The 23,025-nt window shown below is 37.9% G+C and overlaps 4 protein-coding genes across 6 annotated transcripts in view; 2 read left to right on the plus strand and 2 right to left on the minus strand.

Moving 5' to 3' along the window:
- The window catches only part of LOC134792376 (protein GDAP2 homolog), a 141,809-nt gene extending 125,214 nt beyond the window's left edge, over positions 1-16,595 (plus strand). For all 3 annotated transcript variants that reach the window (XM_063763662.1, XM_063763661.1, XM_063763663.1), the window contains 5 exons: positions 8,154-8,307; positions 8,845-8,984; positions 9,638-9,692; positions 10,722-10,865; positions 11,725-16,595. In XM_063763662.1, the coding sequence (XP_063619732.1) occupies positions 8,154-8,307; positions 8,845-8,984; positions 9,638-9,692; positions 10,722-10,865; positions 11,725-11,769 (538 nt within the window). In that variant the 3' untranslated portion in view covers positions 11,770-16,595. The remainder of the gene's footprint in view (positions 1-8,153; positions 8,308-8,844; positions 8,985-9,637; positions 9,693-10,721; positions 10,866-11,724) is intronic.
- Positions 16,596-17,378: 783 nt separating this feature from the next.
- LOC134792537 (phosphatidylinositol-glycan biosynthesis class F protein) lies at positions 17,379-18,183 on the minus strand. The gene has a single exon (XM_063763803.1). It carries the CDS (start codon positions 18,088-18,090, stop codon positions 17,380-17,382), a length of 711 nt encoding a protein of 236 aa, XP_063619873.1. The 5' UTR covers positions 18,091-18,183; the 3' UTR covers position 17,379.
- Positions 18,184-18,581: 398 nt separating this feature from the next.
- Positions 18,582-20,523, plus strand: LOC134792263 (5-aminolevulinate synthase, erythroid-specific, mitochondrial). Its single transcript, XM_063763529.1, has one exon. It carries the CDS (start codon positions 18,846-18,848, stop codon positions 20,361-20,363), a length of 1,518 nt encoding a protein of 505 aa, XP_063619599.1. The 5' UTR covers positions 18,582-18,845; the 3' UTR covers positions 20,364-20,523.
- Positions 20,524-21,776: 1,253 nt separating this feature from the next.
- LOC134792366 (pre-mRNA-processing factor 17) overlaps positions 21,777-23,025 on the minus strand; it is a 51,340-nt gene continuing 50,091 nt past the window's right edge. The window contains exon 12 of the mRNA XM_063763646.1: positions 21,777-22,373. Within this exon, the coding sequence (XP_063619716.1) occupies positions 22,196-22,373 (178 nt within the window). The 3' untranslated portion in view covers positions 21,777-22,195. The remainder of the gene's footprint in view (positions 22,374-23,025) is intronic.

Raw genomic sequence — 23,025 nt, forward strand, 5'->3', positions numbered from 1 at the left:
CGTGTAGGTAGGTGGAGCCAGGAAAATATTTTTTTCGGCTTAAACATTAAGGTGCTTTGTTTTTACTGTATCTGTATTTAAAAAGAAAACTGCAGTACGGTTACCATCAGTTTGTCAGTGACATAAACGCCGTCGAGAACGTAATTTACTTTCTATACGTCCCGTTTGCACTAATATGCGAGTGCGAGCGAGATGTATAGAAAGTAAATTACGTTCTCGACGGCGTTGATGTCACTGACAAACTGATGGTAACCGTACAGTTAGCCAACGTGAACTATGCAAAAGTTGGAGCATTTTTATACACAAAGAAGATTTTACGATGTAAATTTGCGAAGCAATATAAACAAGGACGGGATGAACGAACCGGATGTACTTTATTATTTGCCAGAATGTTTGCAGTTTATGGAGAAACTCGATATTTAATCAAAGTTTTACATATTGACTTTCTGCGCAGTTTACCAGTCCGCGACTCTAGAAATATGAGGAGACATATTTGCAAATAACTTTGGTCAGCTTTTAGTAAATTAAATAGGTTAAGTACATTTAAAACCAAGACACCTATATGCTTTTGTATCATTTACTAGGATAAATAATAAAGCATTAAGCATAACTTATCATCATATCATCTGCTGTTAGAACCATGCCAAAGTGTATTAAAGTATTCTTTATATGCTTTTAATCGCATTACACAAGTATAAACTCTAAATCATAATTAGATTCCAAAAAAAGTAAGACAATGTTGCCACTGCAATAATTTGTTTGTAAAATAGTAAATTCTTGGTAAATTCCTTTTTATAAATAAACACGCTAAGATAATTTATTTATTGGTAACTTTACTCCTACGATTTAAAAAAAGTACTTTTATTTACTTATTTTTACATAAATACAAGACGCGCTAGTAAAAAGTGGCAACATTGTCTTACTTTTTTTGGAATCTATAGTTGGTCAAGCAAATCTTGTCAGTAGAAAAAGCCGCGAAATTCAAATATTCTATGGGACGACAACCCTTCTCGCCTACATTTTTTAAATTTGCCGCCTTTTTCTACTGACAAGATTTGCTTGACCAACTATAATTATGATTTAGAGTTTAGTAGAGTACTATTATAAGTACATAAAGTTAACTTAAATATACTTATCAGTATTCTTTATTTCATTGGAGTCAATCTGAACAGAGATCCAGTAGGACATTTGCGCTTATTTAAAAAAATGGTTATCCTCAAGCATAACATGAACGGAATAAGAGACCATTGTCATTGTCCATTGATAACAATTTGAATGAGTTGGCAAGTTAGCAGCACTTGTTGCTCGGCAGTTGAACGAACGCGCTATATTTACACGCGGTTTGGCACCCGCCCGGCTACGCGCAAATATGGTTCTATTGTGCAACATTGGTAATGATCGCGTAATGTGCCTGACATTGTAGTCTCGTTTGGTAATTGTGGTCTAGATGTTCGGTGGAGAAAAATATTGTAAGGAGGTACCCAAATATGTCATGTGCTAAACCAGCTAAACGAATAGGTATACTATAAAGAAAACACTAGCCCCTAAGCCCCTATACTGCGAGTTTTGAGGGCAAAACAAGTAGACGCTGCCCTCGGCTGCCTAAATAGTGTGTTCTGCCAAATATATACGATAGCCAGTGCATGGAGGAGACCGTAAATGGTTATAGAAGTAAACTAATAGACATTCAATAAAACCAAACCATCAATTTCCAACAACGCTGAAACTTTATGAAATACCCATGTCAGTTTTTGTTCTAATGTTCCCAATTTAACCATTCATTCGGCACACTATAAACATCGTTACTCTTTCAATCGGTAAAAACTTACAAAAGCCAAGGAACAACTCGGTTCAATTTATGAAACCTTCATAAACAAATGAAACGACATATAGACGCAAATACAATGAAGAAAAAAATACCGAAGGAGAAACGCGTCGCGCACTGCATTGCTTCCGACAATTCCGACCATAAAGGCATTTTCCCGACACCATTATTCGCGTTCTTAAGTTTTCCACTGTCTTCAGCACCTACGTCACCACTCTCGTGACCTCATTACTCATTATCATTAATCACTCTATTTACGTTTCGAAGACAGAAATAACCGTCATTTCACGGGACTGAAATAGAATGCTTTTTTAATTTACCTTCCTAAGCTCCGGTCGGGCGTTAAAGTTTGATAAAGAACCCAATCAATAGCGGCTTTCCACGATATTCTTGATTCGGGATCTGTTAAAGGTCGATGAAGGTGAATTGAGGCCATTCACTCACCTGCCGACAGGGAAGCCTAACATTTCTAATAAAAGAACTCGTATTATTTAACCTGGTAGTAGGTACCTACAAAAGTGCCTACTATTTATCACGTCTGTGAAATAAATAAAAGCGATCGTCACGTTTACCACGTACATTCGCGTAGTAACAATACATTTTCGGGTGTCTTACTGCTATAGACATGTAATCACTTATTATCGTCTCACGTCACGTCACTTGTAATCGTTTATGAACTATCCACAATATGGTTTTAACCTGAAACATATTTCTCAGTGTCAAACGTCAAATTGTGTGGTTGTGCCTAATATTTGTGGGTGGAGTGCCCAAAATCTTACTCTATTTATTTATCTATCTATCAAATCGTGCTAGGCACATCCACTCCAAACACAAATGCTTTCCATTGACTAATTGGTTTGCTAAACTAGAACTCTCGTGTTTACGCCGACACGTGACTATTGATACTAAGTTGCAAAAAGCTGTGAACTAGGTTTACCAGGGTGACCACTATTTACTATAAGCTAAATTCCCTGACTTTTCCCGGTTTTCCAGGCGTTTTTTCAAGTTTTTCCCTGACCATCATCTTAAATGTCATAAATATAAAATATATAATTGGAAGACATTTTTGAGTTTTTGCAGAATTATCTGATAGCAAATTACAATTTATCAATACAATTAAAAATAATACAAAAACGGAAATAATAAGAAGTAGTATCTGAATAGCTCAGTTGGTAAGAGCGAAAGCATAGTTAGACGGAAGTCGTGGGTCCACATCCTACGTCAGGTGACGTTTTTGTACTGTCTCATTGTATTTATATATTGTAATTTGTTATCAGACAGTTCATACAATTACCCAATAATTCATTTAATTTTTGACCATTTTTGTTAAAAGCTGTACAGGAAAAACCAATTGAAACAGTACCTCTGACTACTGAATTTATTGGATATTAAATGTACCATATAATATAATCCAGCGAGAAATACTAAAGGGAACACTTTATACGGGCTTTAATCGTATTAGTTAGTAAGTTAGTAGTGACTTCAACGTTTTGCGTATTATGGTACAAAAGCAACGAATTGAGAAACCAAATTTTTTGAAGTCGGTTAAAAATCTTGGGTATAACTGAAACAAAACTACTAGTGTCCGACCGAAACATGTTTATTAGTCGAAACCGTGTAGACTTGTTAAAATCGTGGGAAAAAATGTCATAAAACCGCTTTTAGACACAAATTAGGGGACTGTCAACACCCAATGTCTTTTAAATTGATGTTACTTAATACTTAAGCAGTTTATTAAGAAAAAACTACTTATTTGTTTTAATAAAGCAAAATAAAAATAAAAAATTATATTTTAAAGACCGTGGTCGTACTCGATACATGATTAAACGAAATAGCCCGATAAAAAAATAATAGGGAGTACTTATTCCTGCAATGTTCTGCCGCCAGAGTGCAGCACTAGAGCACATACTAAATCATAAAGTAACTCATACATACAAGGCCTTAAACAATTTTTTGACATAAAATAATAACAAAATCTATTGCAACTTGGTAATCAGTTTTTCCAATAACGCAGCTTCTTTGGCAGCTTCTTCGAGAATTTTTCACCTGTTTGCTTCTAGTTCTCTGACCATTTCTGCAGTTTTTCTTTTTTCTGCTCTGATTTTCGCCTCTGGACTTAAATTTTCCTTCTTTTTGTGTAGCTCCTCCATTTACAAGGAGTGAGCATTACGAGCCGCGTGGATCATTTTTTTTCAATATTTATTTTGTCTATACCGCCGTGGTAGGATATAGCGTTACCTACCTGTTATTAACCTATTTAGCGGCAGCCGTACGACCCCAATTTCATAGAAAAACCGCAAATCGACGTACAGGTTAGCCGTTTGGCACACGCATACTAGAGGTCAAAACAAAATTTTTGACCCGCAGTTCCTAAAAAAAATCCCTTAGGAGGGGAGTGCTGAGTCATTGTTTTTTTTTGTATGGGAAAAATTTTTTTTTTCTTTAGAAACATATCGTGTGTTGTATTACATGAAGGAGCTTTTTGAGGCGATTCTAAAAATATATCACATCATTTCATTTCAGCCATTTTTTTTAAATTAAAACAAAAATAATTTTCAAAACATACCAAGTTTGGGCTTCTCCAGATATGATATGGCTGATTTTTTCTTGTACAATATACCACAAATGATACGTGATATCCTCATATCTAACCCTAATAAAGCAATTTTGAAAATAATTTCATTTAGTTTTTTTTTAATGGCTGAAATGTAATGATGTGGTATATTTTTAGAATCGCCTCAAAAAGCTCTTTCATATGATACCACACACAATAGGTTTATAAAAAAAAATTTTTTTTTCCCATACAAAAGAAAACAATGACTCAGCACTCCCCTCCTAAGGGAAATATTTTTAGGAACTGCGGATCAAAAATGTTGTTTTGACCTCTAGTATGCGTGTGCCAAACGGCTAACCTGTACATCGTTAGCCGTTTTTTAAAGTGAACAGGTTAGCACATTCACTGCCCCCGATGCACATGTGCGTCCACCGCCATACAAGTTTGTTCCTTGGCCACGCCCCCTGGCAGTGAATGCGTTAGACTAATTATAGTAGATGTATAATATTTGCAGATGGTAAAATTAATAATTTGTTTTTTTTTATTATGTACATATGTACTTATATTATGTACAGAGACAATTTTTATTCCCTGACCTCCATTAAATTTCCCTGACAATTCCCTGACTTTTCCATGACTAGCGAAATTCCCTGACTTTTCCCGGTTTTCCCGGTTTTCCAGAAAGTGGCCACCATGTTTACGCCATGTTCATAATGATCGATAAGACATTGACACGTATCTCGACCGTGGTAACGAGTTTCATTTCTCGAGACGAGGCAATAATGGGATGCTATACGTCACGGTGAAATCTATCTCATGTGTCGCATACTGACTTGCCATAAGTATATTTCAGGCTTCTTTGCATATCTATCAGAAATGAGCGTAACTTATTAGACTGACTGGACTATTATTTGCTTTATGCCTGGCGGACTTATTCTGTGCTGGCGGGTATGGGTAGCGTTAATCCACTTTATAGCTTCATCGTTTAGTATTTATCCGGTTTTCCGGGGGGCCTCTAGTATATCGAGTAGATTGGTACTCTGGGATAATATGTCGGGCACTCTGTTCCTATGGATAAATTATCTGGAGTTAGATTTATGATTTCTCTGTATCTGTATAATCCCATTCGATTAAGTGATAAAATAGGTAACATTACTTACCTATCTGATAGTTTACTTTACAGCTGTCAAATAGTATGAAGATGTCATTCCATGAAAGTTCACCTTTTTCCCACCCCGTGCGTTGTTGTCGTTTATATTTCCCCCACTTATTTTGCACATAGCCAATATTGAAGTGACCGTTTGCAAAGTGATAAGCATAGCACATGATACATAATGTATGTTGTGTGTTGTCAAGCGACATATGCCTTCTATTGTTTTTATCGCGAGACAAACACGAACGTGACTTCCTAGTCTTTCTTGTTCTTGAGTATTAACATATACAAAATCAATTTAATTAGTAGATATTTTACGTTACCCTGTATGTATACAAGTGACAACCTGGTAAGTTTGCACTTACTAATTGCCAGTGACAAATCATAAGGTACAATCTCTGCGGCTTACTGTACATTTCCTATAACGCCATACCATACTAGACGTAACACTTGGTATGAAAACGTAACTCTACCCATTGTACCTTCCCTTTTTGTCAAGGGAGTTAGGAATTAGGAAGGCAACTGTATTTTATCATTTATTTATAGCATTTATTCCATCATAGTACCTAGTCCTTTTAACTTTTATCGGCGTTTCATAAATGTATACCACGCACATCACGCACATCGGCCATAGTTATATGTCATATTGTTACAAATATTTATATAGTGAAGGAGTCGATTAATCAGGAGCTGATAAACAATTCAGGCCTTGTCGTAATGTCGATGGGCCGACGGGACCTTGCCCCAAATACTAAAGAACTGAGGGGTTGTGTATATTACATACATACTTACATATATCAACTTCTGTATTAAGCTCTCTATTCGAAGAATTTTATTAGGAGTGAATGTCGAGGCCTGACATTTATATTGACTGATTTTGTATCAAACTGACCCACTGATAACTTACACAGTCCCAAAATTGACTAAACCGCGGGCAACCCTAGATACCAAAGAGGAATTGATTGCTGAAAGGACGTAGATGGCGCTGTTCGCCGCCATTTTTATATTTTGATTTAGTCTGTTCGAGAAACGGAAAACGGTGAAAAATTATGATAATACTCCTAAAAATACGTGTGATACCTCCTCATGGAAATATCCTCCTCTTTTATAATATTAATTCTGGTTTCTTAAATATTAATAATTTTTGAGATATTGGGGAAATAAAAAATATCTACTTTTTCCCCCTTTTTTTGTTTATAGCTTTTGATATTTTTTGTGTGCTAATACACGCTTCGAATACATTTTTCTAGGCATCATGACATATCTAATGGGGTATCACACGTATTTTTAGGAGTATTATCTCTATTTTTCACCGTTTTCCGTTTCTCGAACAGACTGATTACCCAATTCAAAAAATTACTACTATGAAAGACTGAAGAAGTTTTGACCTAACTATACATACTTACATACCAAAAGATTTCTACTACTTCTTGGACAAGACATTGGAACTGATTACGTTCGTTTGTGATGTAAAATCCAGAAAATCTTTAACTTTATGAAGCACTATTTGACGAACTTCTTCAAAATATTCAATTATTTATACATTATTCCTATAGTACCTAATTTATGAAATTAAACAGCTGAGGCCTTGCGTTCTCATCCGTAACAGCCATTCATTATCTGTTTATTCCTATCTTTACACGGCAATACACTCTATTGCCTTAGGAAAAAGACCCAAAATTGGTTAGAGGAAAAAATAATGACATCGTTATAACGTTTTAAACTATTTACACTGCACACAAATGTCGCTGCGTATCATAAAGGCTTAACAGACTCGAGTCTACTACGAATATGTTATTTCAAATTAGACTTTATTGTTATTGAATATGAGTCAGGTCAGTGCATTTGCAAAATCAACTAACTTACGCTCTTTTTTCAAATTGGACCGTTTTAGTGGTATTTTACTTATTTGCTTACCGTGATTCTTCATTGCCGAGCTAATTTTACTTGCCCGTCGCTTTTAAAATTAAGTAGGTATGTTAAGATTACACGCATCAAGTCAGGATTTTCCTGGCACTCGGGTGACTCGTGTCACAAGATGATGGATGACGAAACTGAGTCACGTATCATTCTAGGTACTTGTCTAAAGTTTGCTCCAAAAGTCCAATCTTGGTACATTATTTTACAGAAACTAGAATACGAAATTTATATTTTTTTCGGAAAACAAGGCCAAACTTGTATTTGACTGCTTTTATCAGGAAAGTTAAAACGATTGACAGCACACCAAATCTTGGCAGGCACCAACGCTACCAACAATAATCAAACAACACAAACCAAATTACGTCGATTGTATATAATTCAGCTATTTTATTTAGTAAGTTGGTATTTTCGACTAGATAATTGTGGCATCAGGTATGTGTTCTTCTTCCAATGGGATCGATTTTGCATTGACGAGCTCAATCTGGGTCTTGTACCATGCACTCTATCCTGAATAACATGCCTGTCCTTAGCGTCGTCGTCTTCCTTGCGCGTATGACATGGCCGAATTAACTTAGAATGCGAGATTTCCGATAGTCTTTGCTTAACAGATTCACTGCCAAGAACACTGCGCCAGCCACCGAAAGTGTTAACCTATAGACCGATAATGTAACGAACTAAACGTTTCCTCTCCTTGTCACTAGATACGAGCGGTTACTCCGACGAGCGAAGGCCGAGGACCTAAGCGAGGTGTCAGGCATCGGCTGCCTGTACCAGAGCGGCGTCGACCGGCTCGGGCGACCCGTCGTCATATTCATCGGCAAATGGTTCCCTATCGGCGACATCGACCTTGACAAAGTAAGTTTTGGCAACCTGACTTTAGCTTAAACGGACACACCAAATGCGTATGCAGAACGCTTCGTACTCGTTTTAGTAGCTGTAGTTTGTTGGAGTAGGAGTAGTATTTGTAGGAGCTGCAGACGGAGCCGTGGTGCGTACCCCGGTCCACCATATAGTAAGGATGTAGGTATACCTATCCAGTGTGCACAGGACTATATGCGCAGTAGCAATTGTAACACAAAGTATTTTGTCTGAATGTCAACCAACACAATAAACAAAGAGTAAACTACAAATAGGCTAACGGGGAGTAAACAACACGAGCTGCGACATTGTTTTAGTCCGATCCGATGGTCCCATTTACGTAGGAACAATAGGCGTGTAAGACCGTCCTTGACCTTTCCAACAATCAATATATAAATTTATCAGTAACTTGGCGACTATAAAACTCGCTTTTTCCGACAGACGTATAACTTAGACATTTAGGTCGACACGATATGTTTCGTCAGGCTGGCGTGAAAGTCGATGCTTTATTAACTTGAATTTCTCCTGTTGCAGGCACTACTGTACCTGATCAAGTTATTGGACCCCATCGTCCGCGGCGACTACGTTATCGCATACTTCCACACACTCGCCGCCTCCGGTAACCACCCGCCCTTCTCCTGGCTGAAGGAGGTCTACACCGTGCTGCCTTACAAGTGAGTTACCTGATCAAACTGTTGACCATCGTCTTTTGCGTACTCCACACACTCGCCTCCTCCGGCAACCACCCGTCCTTCTGGCTGAAGGATTTCTACACCGTGATGCCTAACGAGTGAGTTACCTGAGCAAACTGCTCACCATCGTCTATTGCGTACTCCACACACTCGCCCCCTCCGGCAACCACCCGCCCTTCTGGCTGAAGGAGGCTACACCGTGCTGCCTTACGAGTGAGTTACCTGATCAAACTGTTGACCATCGTCTTTTGCGTACTCCATACACTCGCCTCCTCCGGCAACCACCCGTCCTTCTGGCTGAAGGATTTCTACACCGTGCTGCCTAACGAGTGAGTTACCTGATCAAACTGCTGACCATCGTCTATCGCGTACTCCACACAATCGCCTCCTCCGGCAACCACCCGCCCTCCTGGCTGGCTGAAGGAGGTCTACACCGTGCTGCCTTACGAGTGAGTTACCTGATCATCTCCGTCCGTACTATCGTTGCCAAGTGCTTTAGGAACATTTCAAATATATTAGTCTGACAGTTCTAGCCCATTTTTATCCTATTCTATTTATTAAACTAAGTAACTTTGAAAATATGTAAATAAGTGTGTTTAAATACAACTATCTAACTATTCCATTGTCATTTTCAGATATAAGAAGAATCTGAAAGCGTTTTATATTGTACATCCCACATTCTGGACGAAGGTTAGTGTTTTATTGTTAGCTTGCCTGTCACTTTGCCCTGACCTTTTAGCACAAAAGGTTGCGTTGTGACTATCGAGGGGAGAGCGAGGATTATTTGTTACAAGTATATTCACAAACAGCCTTTTCATATCTAACATTGCATTTGTTTTACCAAACATTGTTGTTCGTTCTAATAAATAAAAGGCACGTAGGTCACTGAATAACTTTTACTATGGGCCCAATATCGAAATGACGAAAACATTTGCCTGCGCAAGAGAAAATATCAGCCGAATTGTATGAAACATGGTTCTTTTCTCGATTTCAGGACTGGACTCTTATAAAAGTTGTTCAGTGTGATCCATATAGGTCACCTTGGTATATTAGGTCATTACCTATGAAATTGGCGTTTTGTTCGGAGAATTTCAACGAAACACGAATTTCCATACAATTAATTTTGCGGATATTTTTTTGATGGCTAATTCAAACCAAACAAAATTTTTCCAGTAATTTTTGACACCTTTAAGGTATGTTTTCAATATCTCCATTTCTTGAAAATTGGTACCATTAGAAAAATATAAGTAATTTTAATACTCGAACCGACAGCACATGAAAAGACCTATTTTCAAGGCTTAATTCTGAACACTTAACAATAAAAAATAACAATTAATTGTATGTAAAATCGTTGTTTATTGAGTGCACTGTAGTTTTATTGTAATTGTGTATGTACTTTTGTAAAAAAAAAAAAACTAGGATCAGACTTATATCTATGAACAAAAACGCCAATTTCATAGGTAAGGACCTAATATGTAGACCAGGTATAGTTGTCATTTTCAACTCGTGCAAAGTCCGTAAGCTAACTTTGCACCGGCTTTGAAGTGTGCACTTAAAAAGTCACATTTTCACAAGAATTCGAAGTTAAAACTGGCACTTGCACACTATCACTACAAATTTTACAAAGTCTGCGCGGAGTTAAGTAGGTACGCTTAGTCTGACTCTGTTTGTTTCACAATATTTTTTTGCAAATTTTTAATGACGTTTTTGTGCGTTCAGATGATGACGTGGTGGTTCACGACGTTCATGGCGCCGGCCATCAAGGCCAAGGTGCACACGCTGCCCGGCGTCGAGTTCCTCTACTCCGTCATGGCGCGCGACCAGCTCGAGGTGCCCGCCTTCGTCACCGAGTACGACATGACGGTGTGTTACATACATTCTTTAACTTTAGGTATAACCACAGAATAATTAATAGTACTACCGTACAGAAAGCAAACTTCCTACAAAAACGAAGTTTGACAGCGGTTCAGGGTCGAATCATGCTGTCCCTTTCTAATATATGGCACTATCCCTTTCGGCTATTTAGGGTTGTCAAAAATCAAGTGATTATCTTATCTGTGGTCGTGCACGCAAAAGGAAGTCAAGTGGTGCCAACCCTAATAATTGCTCGGAGCAATGCTGAGCCGAGCGGAGCCGAGTTTGACCGAAGTCAGGAGTTTCGCACCCCTGGTATAACATAGGTTGTATGTAGGTACTCTGACGACTGGGTCGGCAATAGAAATTACTGTGACAGTATACACCAGACCATTCAGTTCGCTAAGTATACAGCGAAGGGCACAAGGGAAGGTCAGGGCTCGTACCGTAGGTGGGCCTGGGGAGCAATTGCCGAACGTCGAAAAAAAACAGACGGACGAAGTGGTTTTGCGGTTTTAGCCCTGGAGGAAAGGCTCCAAGCAATTGTTTAGGAATAGGAATATTTAACCGAATGGTTTTATTCGTGTATCCATTCACTGACTCACTCTCTTCTTTCTCAACAACTCCCACTGTTAACATCGCTCTGTGAAATAATATAAGGTTTTATGAAAAATACAAATTTTTCTTTGATAAAAAGTGACTTTTCATCATTCACCAACAGGCAGTGTCAAATTCGCTACTGAAATCAATATGATGAAACTGTAAAAAACACGAGCACGTAGATGCGGGAAAATTAAAACAAGTCCCTTTGTTATTAAATTAAAAATATATGTTTTGTGGTAAACTTATTTAGAGTTGTATGTTCCAGATAAACGGTCTACACTACTTCCAGCCAGACACGAACAGCACGTAAACGTAACTACATATATGTATGTATACGTAATATACGCTACGAGTTCGTCTGACGTGGGGTCGCCGCGTCGCTCATCTTCGCAGTTGATTACACATAGTACTTATTATCAGTCAACTGTAAAAATATGGGTGCACAAATCATCTCAAAAATATGTCCCATAGCTCTTATGTCAGCGAATTAAGAACTATGGGACATATTTTTGAATAAGTTGGCTACACCCATATTTTTACAGTTGACTGTACCACTACCATCGTTCAATCTGTTAACTGACAATTCATACACCTTAATGAAAGGACATAAGGTCCATCTTCAGTTAAGAATGTTGTTCCCAGCAATCCCAGCGTAGCAGATATTTTTGTTACACTGCTTATAGAAACGTGGAAAAAACTGTGCTGTGGAAGTAGTCACTAGATGGCGCTCTTAAAGTTCCCCTTTTCGCCCATTCCTTTACGAGTACGCTATCTAAGTATCTATCTTCGCAACACTATTTTTGTATGATGAGTGTACATTAAAAATCAAGAATAAATGATAAGACAGCCAGCTATATCTAAGAACAGTTTTTGAACAGTCGACGTCAAAGATATGTCTACACTTTTCGCCTTATTACAAAGGTGTAAGGTGCAAAAGTGTAAACATATTTTTGACGTCGACTGAACATACTTTGTAGTTAATATCGCCACTGCCTAGAAAAAGGTATAAAGGTAGTCGAAATATCGAGATAAATATCGAGAGAGAACTAAATTGTAATATAGTAGAGTTCGAAAAAGAGAGAAATAATACTGTCTCTATAAAATTGTTCTCGTTGTTTCAACATCTGTAAGACTACGACGGTATACAAATTGAAATGCCTATAATCTGGCATAATTGTTTCTGATAATTTTTCAAAACTTGCCAATTCTTTATAATAAATTTCTGAGGCGAACGTCGTTCGACGTGTTGCCTCCCTGTCACACTTACGTACAAATTTACAAGTGCGACAGAGAGGCAGTACATCGAACGTGGGAGATAGGCCCTCTGTTACCATAGATGTCTGCAGATAGCTTTAAAAAAAATCACTTACTATGGTTTCTTAACTGCAAAGATTTGACAATCATCGGCATCATATTTAATTTTTGTAAGAAAAATGTAACAATCCTTATTTGTGTGAATAAAAATATAGGGGAAAAAATAAGAAACATTTTAGAGCCAGACCAAGATAACTCTGCAGCATTTTTTATAGCTGCAGAGTTACTTGGTCTGACTCTGTGTCGATGGTGGCATAAGTAATTCCAATTTTTAATTTTGATTTGATAACCAACCAGTTGGTTATCTAAATTAGAATTAAGTTTGAAATATTGGCCAGTGTTTTGTATCTCTTAAGAATTTTAGTGAAATCTGTAAATAATTCAATTATTTAAATATTTCACTGAACTCGTTTGTTAACACTATATCTTGTAATCTATATCTTAGTATTAGAGGTGCATTTTATAATTATTTAGTCATAATAATGATTGCCTGGTCATAATGTTCTTGTAGGGCGTGTACCTACTTAGGTCTGTTGCTATTATCTACAGCGTGTGTACACGGCATTATAGATTTTTTGGCACTATGCCCTTGTTCTTAAAAACTTTTTTTTAACGAGTGTACTGCATTTTTAAAATATGTATGTCATTAATCAAGAATAATACTAAATTTGCTATTTTTCATATGAATTTTCCTATCAGGAAAACCTTGGCCTAGTTTTTTTCATAACTTACAATCTGTCCTACAGCAATTCGATCCTGCGACAGGGTATTCGTTTAGCGCATAGTTTATTTTTACGATACGGAGTAGGTTTTATATTAGCTAAGCTTTACGTAGACATCTTGTACCTAAAGATGTAATTAAAAACAGTAGGGGTAGTAAACCTAACCTCAAAATTCTTAAGAATAAAAAAAAGATTGTAGAAATAATTCAAATTCTTAACATTGTTGCCAACATACCAAAAGCCGTAGACAATTCTCGTATTCACTACTCCTACGTGTTTACGTTGAAAGGTGCTTGATATTTTTTGCATATGAGATTTAATTTTCTACATTAAGTAGATTAGATATCGGGAGAAGTAAAAATTACGAGTTAAAACCGTATGTAAATATGCTGTTGACGTTTTAACAGTTTTGTGAGTTCACCGCCAATGTTGAATGCAAAATATTAGATACACATACTTAATCATAAAATGTATGAAACTAAACTACCACGATAGTAGGAAAATGTGACGTTATATGGGGAAAGTAATCTTATGACGCTAAACATAAACGTCTTTATGTTTAGCGTCATAAGATTGCCCTTTTATTAGATGGTAATTTGTACATGGCAATATAATTTTATGATTGCCTGCCCACGGTCCTACCCGTAGTACTTTATTACTTCGATGTAATTTGAACCGTCTTCAATTGGAACAAAGTTGCATATTGCTTGCTTTGAATTCCAACGAAACAAATGAAATTCAACCATATTTAGTACACTATCGGTTTCAATTTCATTTGTCATTTTTTCTTGTATGGTGGGCCTTAAGGTTAGGACATTGGGCTATGTTGTATCAAGTCATATTGATACACATCTCAATGTCTGTTTATTTCTCTTTTCTAACGAACATTTGTAGAAAAATGCCAATTGTTATTAACCACTGCCTCCACGTCAGGTGAGATTGTAAATTCAGTGAGATTTCATAATATATCTGGTCTTAGATGAGATATTTTTGTATTTATCAAATAGCACCAACAGTTTGTTATTATAATGTTTACAGCACTGACACCATGTGAATGTGTTAGATAGTGGCGCCGCCTAGCGTGTGATCTTAAACAATAGTATGCTCGCAAATTAATATCTCTTTCAAACAGTGTGTTATGTATTAAGTATTACAATAGGCCTAGGTCAAAGAAAAAAAATCTATATTTAATTTGGGTTATTCCTAGTGTTACCAATGATAACAATTAAGTGGTAATATCAGGGAAAACGCAATAGTTACACTAGGTGGCGCTTTGAAAGCCTCATATATTGTGCATTCCTAGCGCTTTCGTAACGCCATCTAGTGAAACGTTTTATTTACAACTGTACTTTTTCTTACAGTACTTTTGAGTCGGACAAAGATATCTCTGCGTGGCATTTGCAACGACAAAGTGTAATAATGTCATCATTAATGTCAAATTTCTATGTAAATATGACGTTTATGATGACACTATTTCACTTTGTTCTATTCAAGTCGGTGCAAAGTTACATTAGACGGACTCTACCCTCCTAAGGCTCAAGGTCCTACCTATAGTACTTATTCAGTTCGATGTAATTTAAATCATATTCAATTGGAAGTTCCAATTGAATATGATATGAATTATGAGTTCCAATTTGGAACAGTTGCATTTGTTTTGTTACGTTCCATTTTCAAACAAAACAAAATGAACTCTATCCCCTACACTATAGGTTCAAATTTCGGTGGCAAATTTTGGATTTTTCATTTGTATGGCTGGGTCTTAGGAGGCTACTAATCTGTAAGAACAAGTCTAATATTTGCGGGCGAACTATTGAGTAGCCTGCCCTACTCTATGTGCCACCTATATAGTCGGTTTGTGTGTGAGAATGGTGTGTGGTTGATGCAATATTATGATGTTTTATAGAGGTTGAGTGTAGTAATGGCGGATTGGTGGCTTGTGTCCCGACCGACAGATATCTGAGAAAAAATTAAGTTGGTAGAATTCGCAGACGCGACTTTCGACTTTATACAACTTCATATAAAGTTGAATAATGATTTTTCTTTAATCTTAAATATAAATATTGATGTTATAATCTTGATATTTCAAAGTTATAATTTGGTCTTAGTCACTGTAGCATAACTATAGATAATGTGACTTAGTAATTCGACCAATGATACAATTCCATAGATACATAAGGATTATACTTCATTGGGTGAATGAATTTTTTTTTTTACATTCTTTTAACATTCGAATGAAATAAAGAGATATCTGACGATTGGGACATTTGGGACACAGCCATATTGCATTGTTGTTGTATAAAATAAAGTTAAATTTTTAATACAGTTGTAATCGTAAGACTTTTCCAACATACTGTTTCATACTTGTAAGCTCGGTGTCTTCTATAGTCTGTTTGTAAGCAATTTTTAAATGTCAAATGTAAGTTGATGCAATAATTTACTCGAAACTTACACCTGTAGCTTTTGTTAAATATATAATACAACAACATAATGACTATTATATTACATGTAATGTTATAGTCAGTATGCTAGTTCTTCAATGTAAATAGTGTAATCAGAATCATAATCTGTAAAGTGTCATGTAAGCATTATTTAAATGTCATAGAACTAGTTATTGAGAAGTTTTGCTTTGGTGATAAAATATTTGTCCAAGTCACAGTCAATATACAACACACGGCATATACACTGTCATATAGAAAGTTCGAATGTAAAGCATTTTGAATTAAAATAATGGAAGGCCAGTAAAAGAAAGTTCTTATTTCTTGTAAAGGATTTGATAATGCCATGCAATCAAAATGAGTGCCTTCCCTATTTCATACAAATTCAAATTTGCGGGAGAGATACATTACCATCAAAGAAAACTTCCTAAAATATCAACAAGGCCTTAGCATGTTAACTATTGTTACTTTTTACAAAGTTTGGTTGCGAGTATATTACTGTTGATAGGACATGTTGCCATGGTCTATGTTACATGCATATTATAGGGTTTAATATAATGTGATCAATCAAGTTAAGTTTCATATTTTATTAATATAATGTAGACTATTATATAGGCTATGTAAATATTTAACAAAATACAAAAATAAAATTAATAATTTACTAATACTATAGTTTTCTTTTGAATGAAACCTACTTTTGTCTTAACATGGTACATTAAGTACAAATAGATTGAGACAACCAGTGATATATTTTATTTATTTAGAAATTTAAATCAGACAACACACCAGATTGATATACCTATAAACCAAATGCAAGACATGGCTGTAGCATGTATGTATATCTATAAGCCTCACCACATTGGTGATACCAATTTTTGGAGGCTAGGATGTTTGGCTGTGCAAATAAAATGATAATTTTCGTGGTGCCACTTGTAGTCTTAAAATATAAATTGATATACAAAGATGACTTCATAATATCAAGAGTCATTACCACTAACAAATTGTTACAGTTACTGAACATGACAAAAGATTTTTCGACACTGGGTCTGATAATCTTTTAACACTGGAAATAAACAAAATGCATATATTATAAAATAAATAAACTATTTCCTATGCTATTTCCTCTTCCATATAATACAACATTTGGTGGATATAGCCAGTGGACAGCCACTACAAGCTGCTGCTGCAAGTGTCAACAGCCTAATAACAAACATGCCAGCGTGAGAGTGATTTATACTCTTGATTTTTCATTTAATTTTTGTATTTATTCCACAAGTACTCTAGCATAAATACAAATAAACAAGGTACAACACCTTTGTTTGATTTGGCAAAATAAAAGTCAGGAATAAAGTCCAAACAACTCTCTTGAACTTATTAAATGCTACATCTGTAATACTGTTTTAGACAATTTAACACAATGTATTTGGTAAAAATACAATAACACAACCTTTACTTCAAATGAACTTTGTTTAAAATATTTACAAGAAAGTTCAGTGATGGGTATTTTTGTGCAGCACTCAGTAACGCGACTTTCAAGACGTTGAGAACATTTGAGAGCAGGTAGCCCCCAATAGCTCCCAGGTAGCAGGGGATGGGCCACACCTGCCAGGGTGTGTTCCAGTCCAGAGGTATCACCACTGCGCCCAGCCACGCGCCGCACACCGTCAGGAGCGCGTTGTTCACTAACATCTCCAACACACTGTCTTTAGCAAAGTTCTTCACTCCAAACAACAACTGCATTGATGTCTCCACTCCCGTGTGCGCGACCAACGGAAACACCGTCAAAAGCGTCAGCAAACTCGACAACATTAGCGTCTCCTCATGACAATGCAACACTGGAGCTCCAAATAAAATTATTCCAATGAAAAAACAGAACATAACCCCTAAAAGGAAGCCAAATCCTTTCAACATATCGCCCGCTCTATTCTTGCTCACTTTAGCTTTCTTCGCTAAGATATCGTTGGTCGAGTTTAGGTAGAATGATTTCAGCAGTTCAGCGACGAAAATGAGGACCAAAATGTAGAATGAAGATCCGTTCCCCACGGAGTAAAGTAAGCCCTTGTATGATATCACTGTAACTATGCTGGGTAAGTAGATACATGTTATTAGACTAGATATTGTCACCCTTCGTAACTCCAGTTGGTTGTGTAGAGTAAACATAATGAATGTTATCTTTTTCAATATAAATGCAAGAATTTTACACACAATTATTATTCAATGTTATCATAACTTCAGTGACTTCACCTTCAGACCCTTCAGTCACACTGACAGTGACAGAAACAGAAACAGAAGTGACAGATTACTTGAAATGACACTGACATTTGAGAAACATACATCGTACATTTTGAGACGATTTTAACATTTACTCAAAGATCTTGTCGCAACTAGACCTTATAATTCTTATAAAATACACAGTTCAACACTGAAAAAAAGTTTTAGTTCGATGTTTTTGTTATAAATACATCTTTAATTTGTCCAAAACAAATTAATTCAGAACAAGTTTCTTTGACAATTTACAGAAATAATAATATGACATCACTGACAGTGTTTCCAACTATCTTTGTGTCTGTCAAAAAAGTCAGTATCCACCAATAGCATTCGCCTAAAAGCGACACTGTGCTCGATGGCTCATACGTTGTCTTCCCATTCAATCTTGTGTAACTCTTTTACATTGCGAAAACAAAGTACAAATTCTACGTGTTGACTGTTCAGAAATCAGTGTGGAGCAATCGATATGACACAGACTTTATAAATGAAAGGCGCCGTCGTTCAAGGCACCAGTTGAACTCCGGCAAGACCGCGAAACGTTCGGCTACAGTGCGAGCCAACGTTGACCTCAAAACATCGATCATTACTTAACTAAGTTTATCGCAAGTGTTTGTCGTGACCGTGTAATTGTAATACATTACGTAAAGATGCCCTGTCCGTTCTTGGGATCGTTGAACCAGGCGTTCGTGAGGAACTATGGAGCCGCGCTGATGAAGCAATACGGGAACTACTGTCCCATCATCAGTCGCGGGTTCCGCTCGCTGGGCCAGGACGAGACTAAGTGCCCGTTCATCCAGGAGAACTCCATCGTCTCGGAGGCCCCGCGCGAGATGACCGAAGACATCGTCGATCGCAGCCCCTACCAGTACGATAAGTTCTTCCATGACCAGATCAACGCGAAGAAGAAGGATTACTCCTACCGTGTGTTCAGGAAAGTGTCGCGGCTAGCGGCCGAGGGCGCCTACCCTCAAGCTTTGGAGGGTGCCGCCAACAACCGTGTCACCGTGTGGTGTGCCAACGACTACCTGGGTACGTCCCGCCACCCAGCTGTGCAGGACGCAGCTGTGAGCGCCATCAAGGCCTATGGCACTGGGGCAGGAGGCACCCGCAACATTGCTGGCAACTCGCAGATGACTGAGCAACTGGAGGCTGAAATTGCCAAACTCCACAAAAAGCCAGCAGCCCTCATCTTCAGTTCTTGCTATGTTGCCAATGACGCAACACTTTCCACTTTAGGAAAACTTCTTCCAGGCTGCCACATCTATTCAGATGCTGGTAATCACGCTTCCATGATCCAGGGTATCCGGCACAGCCAAGCGCCTAAGCATATATTTAGGCACAATGACCCCAATCATCTCCGCGAGATGTTGGAGGCGTCACCAATAGGTGTTCCGAAACTAGTCGTATTTGAGACTGTACACTCCATGAGTGGAGCGATCTGTCCTCTAGAGGAAATGTGTGAAATTGCACACGAATATGGAGCTTTAACATTTGTGGATGAGGTCCATGCAGTGGGCCTGTATGGGAAACATGGTGCTGGAATAGGTGAAGAGAGAGGAATAGAGCACATGATAGATATTGTATCGGGGACGCTGGGTAAAGCTTTTGGAAATGTTGGTGGGTACATCGCGGGTTCTTCCTTGTTGGTGGACACAGTAAGATCACTTGCTCCTGGCTTCATCTTTACCACAGCACTGCCGCCGCCTGTGTTAGCAGGCTCTTTGGCATCCATTAGACTTCTCGCGAGTGAGGAAGGCCGAACACTTCGAGCAAAACATCAGGCCATGGTACGATACTTAAAGCTGTCTCTGCTAGTCGCCGGTCTTCCTCAGCTGCCATCCGTGAGTCACATAGTCCCTGTACCCATAAAGGGAGCAGATAAGGTCGCGTTGGTGGCAGCATCCCTTATGAAGCGGGGTCATTACGTGCAGGCGATTAACTACCCGACCGTGGCCCGCGGGGAGGAGAGACTGCGGTTCGCGCCCAGCCCGCACCACACGCCAGAAATGATCGACCAGCTAGTCACTGCCCTGACAGAAGCATTCCATGAAAACAACATAAGTTTCAACCAGTTTATAAAGAATGGTGCATGCCGCGAATGCAGCATGGAATATAAGTTCGACGTCATGTACGAGGAGCCCTACAAGCTTCCCTTGGCGGCTTAGCTTCCAGAGTCACTGCAATGGATCCCCACGAAAATGCTAAAAGGAAAAAAGAGAAATATTAATGTTAAGTTATTTTTTGTGTAGTCTATGTCCTGTTTATCCTATTTATGGTTTATGGTAGGGGTTCGGGGGGGGTGAAATTAAAAAAGTGATCAAAGTTTTTCATTGTTTTATTATCTGCGGTCTTAATGATAGTTAACAATCGATGGCATATCGCTTGTATGGCATAATGCACTTATTATCCGATAGTGCTCCATGACAACTTAATCCTCTTTAGACAAACAACCATTATTTAGATAATAAAGTAGCGTTTTGCACTTATTTAAAACACTGAGTGTACATATCCCAATGTTCCACGCATTCGCATTAGGTGTCACCGAAAATCGTAATGCAGTCATGGCAATAATACAATTGTAACGAACAGAGGGCCTACCGCGGACCACGTTCGACATGTTGCCTCCCTGAAACACGTACGGATTTACAAGTGCGACAGAGAGGCAACACGTCGAACGTGGTTCGCGGTACGCCTACTATGTCAATTATTGGAATTACGGCGTCAAACAATGGGATGTTTACATTAAATAAAATAAATGACAATAGGTTCAAGTGCGTTCACAGCAATGTCAGTTTTCCGAAAGTCGGGCTCGAAGGACCAGAATATAGTTATGTTAGAGTTATTTAGTATGTATTAAATTCATTCACAAGTTAGTATTATAGCTTAGTTTTGAAGCACCATAATATCTGTCTGCAGTAACAATGTATCTTGTTATATCAGCTGATAATACGTAGTCATGTGTATCGGCACTTGTCTAGTTACATGAATAGCCACTCAATATTTTCTGCTTACAATCTCAATGTTTTAAGTTGACACTGTATGTATAATAATGTGACTTCACCACACACACTGGTTCCTTTATTCTTTAACAGGAGGATAAATAAAACGAATGAAAGAGAAACTATTGTTACTCTTTCATTCTATTCTACTAAAACTAGTGCCTACGTCAAATCATGGTATTAGTTGTCAAGCGGACCCCAGGCTCCCATGAGCCGTGGCAAAATGCCGGGATAACGCGAGAAAGAAGAAAGAGTAACTATTGTAAATTAAATTATAATCACCATAATTATTCATTACCATCATTAATTAGTTAGCTATTTTGTGTATAACACAATATAACTTGTAACGAAAAATTCGAAAACAAAAGGGGCCCACAGATTACCAGTTCGCCGGACGATATCAGTCTGTCAGTTGATCGCAAAAGGTGACAGTTCCGAACAACTGACAGGCTGATATCGTCCGGCGAACTGGTAACCTGTGGGCCCCTTTAAAGCATTTACCTAAAAGCAGTTAGATCTAACCCAACGAAAATTACTCGAGAATGCTCTTTTAAGTCCGTTTCAAAACCAACCTACCAAAATTAGCAATGGACTGACTCACTATTATTCTTAAGAATCTCAAATACGATTTTTTGCAATACTTGTAATTGCAACTTATTAATCCCAGTAGGTACTTGATTATTACCCCATCCCAGCCCGCTGTAAGCAACCGGCTTGGTTCGTGTAGATGCTAGAAAGCTGTGATGCTGACGCCATCATGAGCTCGCCACTTCTTGTAGTTTCCTCTTCCCGTAAAAATATTATTATGACTGGTTTTGTGTAAGGTGCTCTATTCCAGCAAGGTAACATTTCGCGATGCCCTATTTGTGGTATTAGATATTTTTCAATGCCCAAAAAAGGGTGATTTTGAAAGAATTACGCAGCACTGAACTTAACTCACGATTATTCTCAAGAATCTCTCAACAACTATTTTTTTCAACACTGCAACTTTAAAGTTCTTAGTCCCAATACTTGATGACACCATCCCAGCCCGCTGTAAGCAACCGACTTGGTTCATGTGGATGCCACAAAGCGGTTATGCAGACGCCATCGTGAGCCTTCCACTTCTTGTAGAGTTTCGTGCTCTTCCAGTCCCAGATGTAACACTTGCCGTCGGCGTCGCCGGATACTAGGTAGCTACAACAAGAAGAATATGATGAGTGACATGGAAATTGTTGGAGGCCGGTATGTTCAGGATCTTCTCTCACTCACTGAGCGTGAGCGTGAGGGCTGTGCGTGCCCGGGTAGGGATCGCGGATAACATTGGCCAATAAAACGCCTGACAACTTAGGTATAATTCAACAGATTGTAAAATTCATGGTCAATGTTTTTACGCTCATACAGACATCTAAGTGCGTCGATTGGTGGCTAGGGTTTGCAAATATAGATCCAACCAGTACCTATGGAATCATCGGAGTCTGGATCCAGATCAAATTTTCCGTATGATTTGGACCTGAATTAAACCTTACCAGATCGAGGCGCGTATATTCTGGGAATTGTTTTACTCTACATTTACAAAATACAACGGCTATTCCTGATTCCGCATTCGCATATCTCAAAGTCTAGTTTCCATACAGATACCTACCTGAAATTAGCTTTATCAGCTTTATCAAGTTGTATATATTTAGTATTGTCGACATGACAAGTTTATCTGAATCGTTCAAAAAGTTAACGATGTCGACAATCAGGGTCAGAAATCGTGTGTATTTCATATAGCGTAAACAAAAACTACTATTACAACTAATATCACTATTATTACGCAGAGATATAAGGATCATTGTTGCATAAT

The sequence above is a fragment of the Cydia splendana genome, chromosome 7, assembly GCF_910591565.1.
Source record: "Cydia splendana chromosome 7, ilCydSple1.2, whole genome shotgun sequence".
NCBI classification, from domain to species: domain Eukaryota; kingdom Metazoa; phylum Arthropoda; class Insecta; order Lepidoptera; family Tortricidae; genus Cydia; species Cydia splendana.

Excerpts from the sequence above, each read along its gene's own strand:
- LOC134792263 (XM_063763529.1), top strand. The coding sequence starts at position 18,846 with ATGCCCTGTCCGTTCTTGGGATCGTTGAACCAGGCGTTCGTGAGGAAC.
- LOC134792537 (XM_063763803.1), bottom strand. The coding sequence starts at position 18,090 with ATGTTTACTCTACACAACCAACTGGAGTTACGAAGGGTGACAATATCT.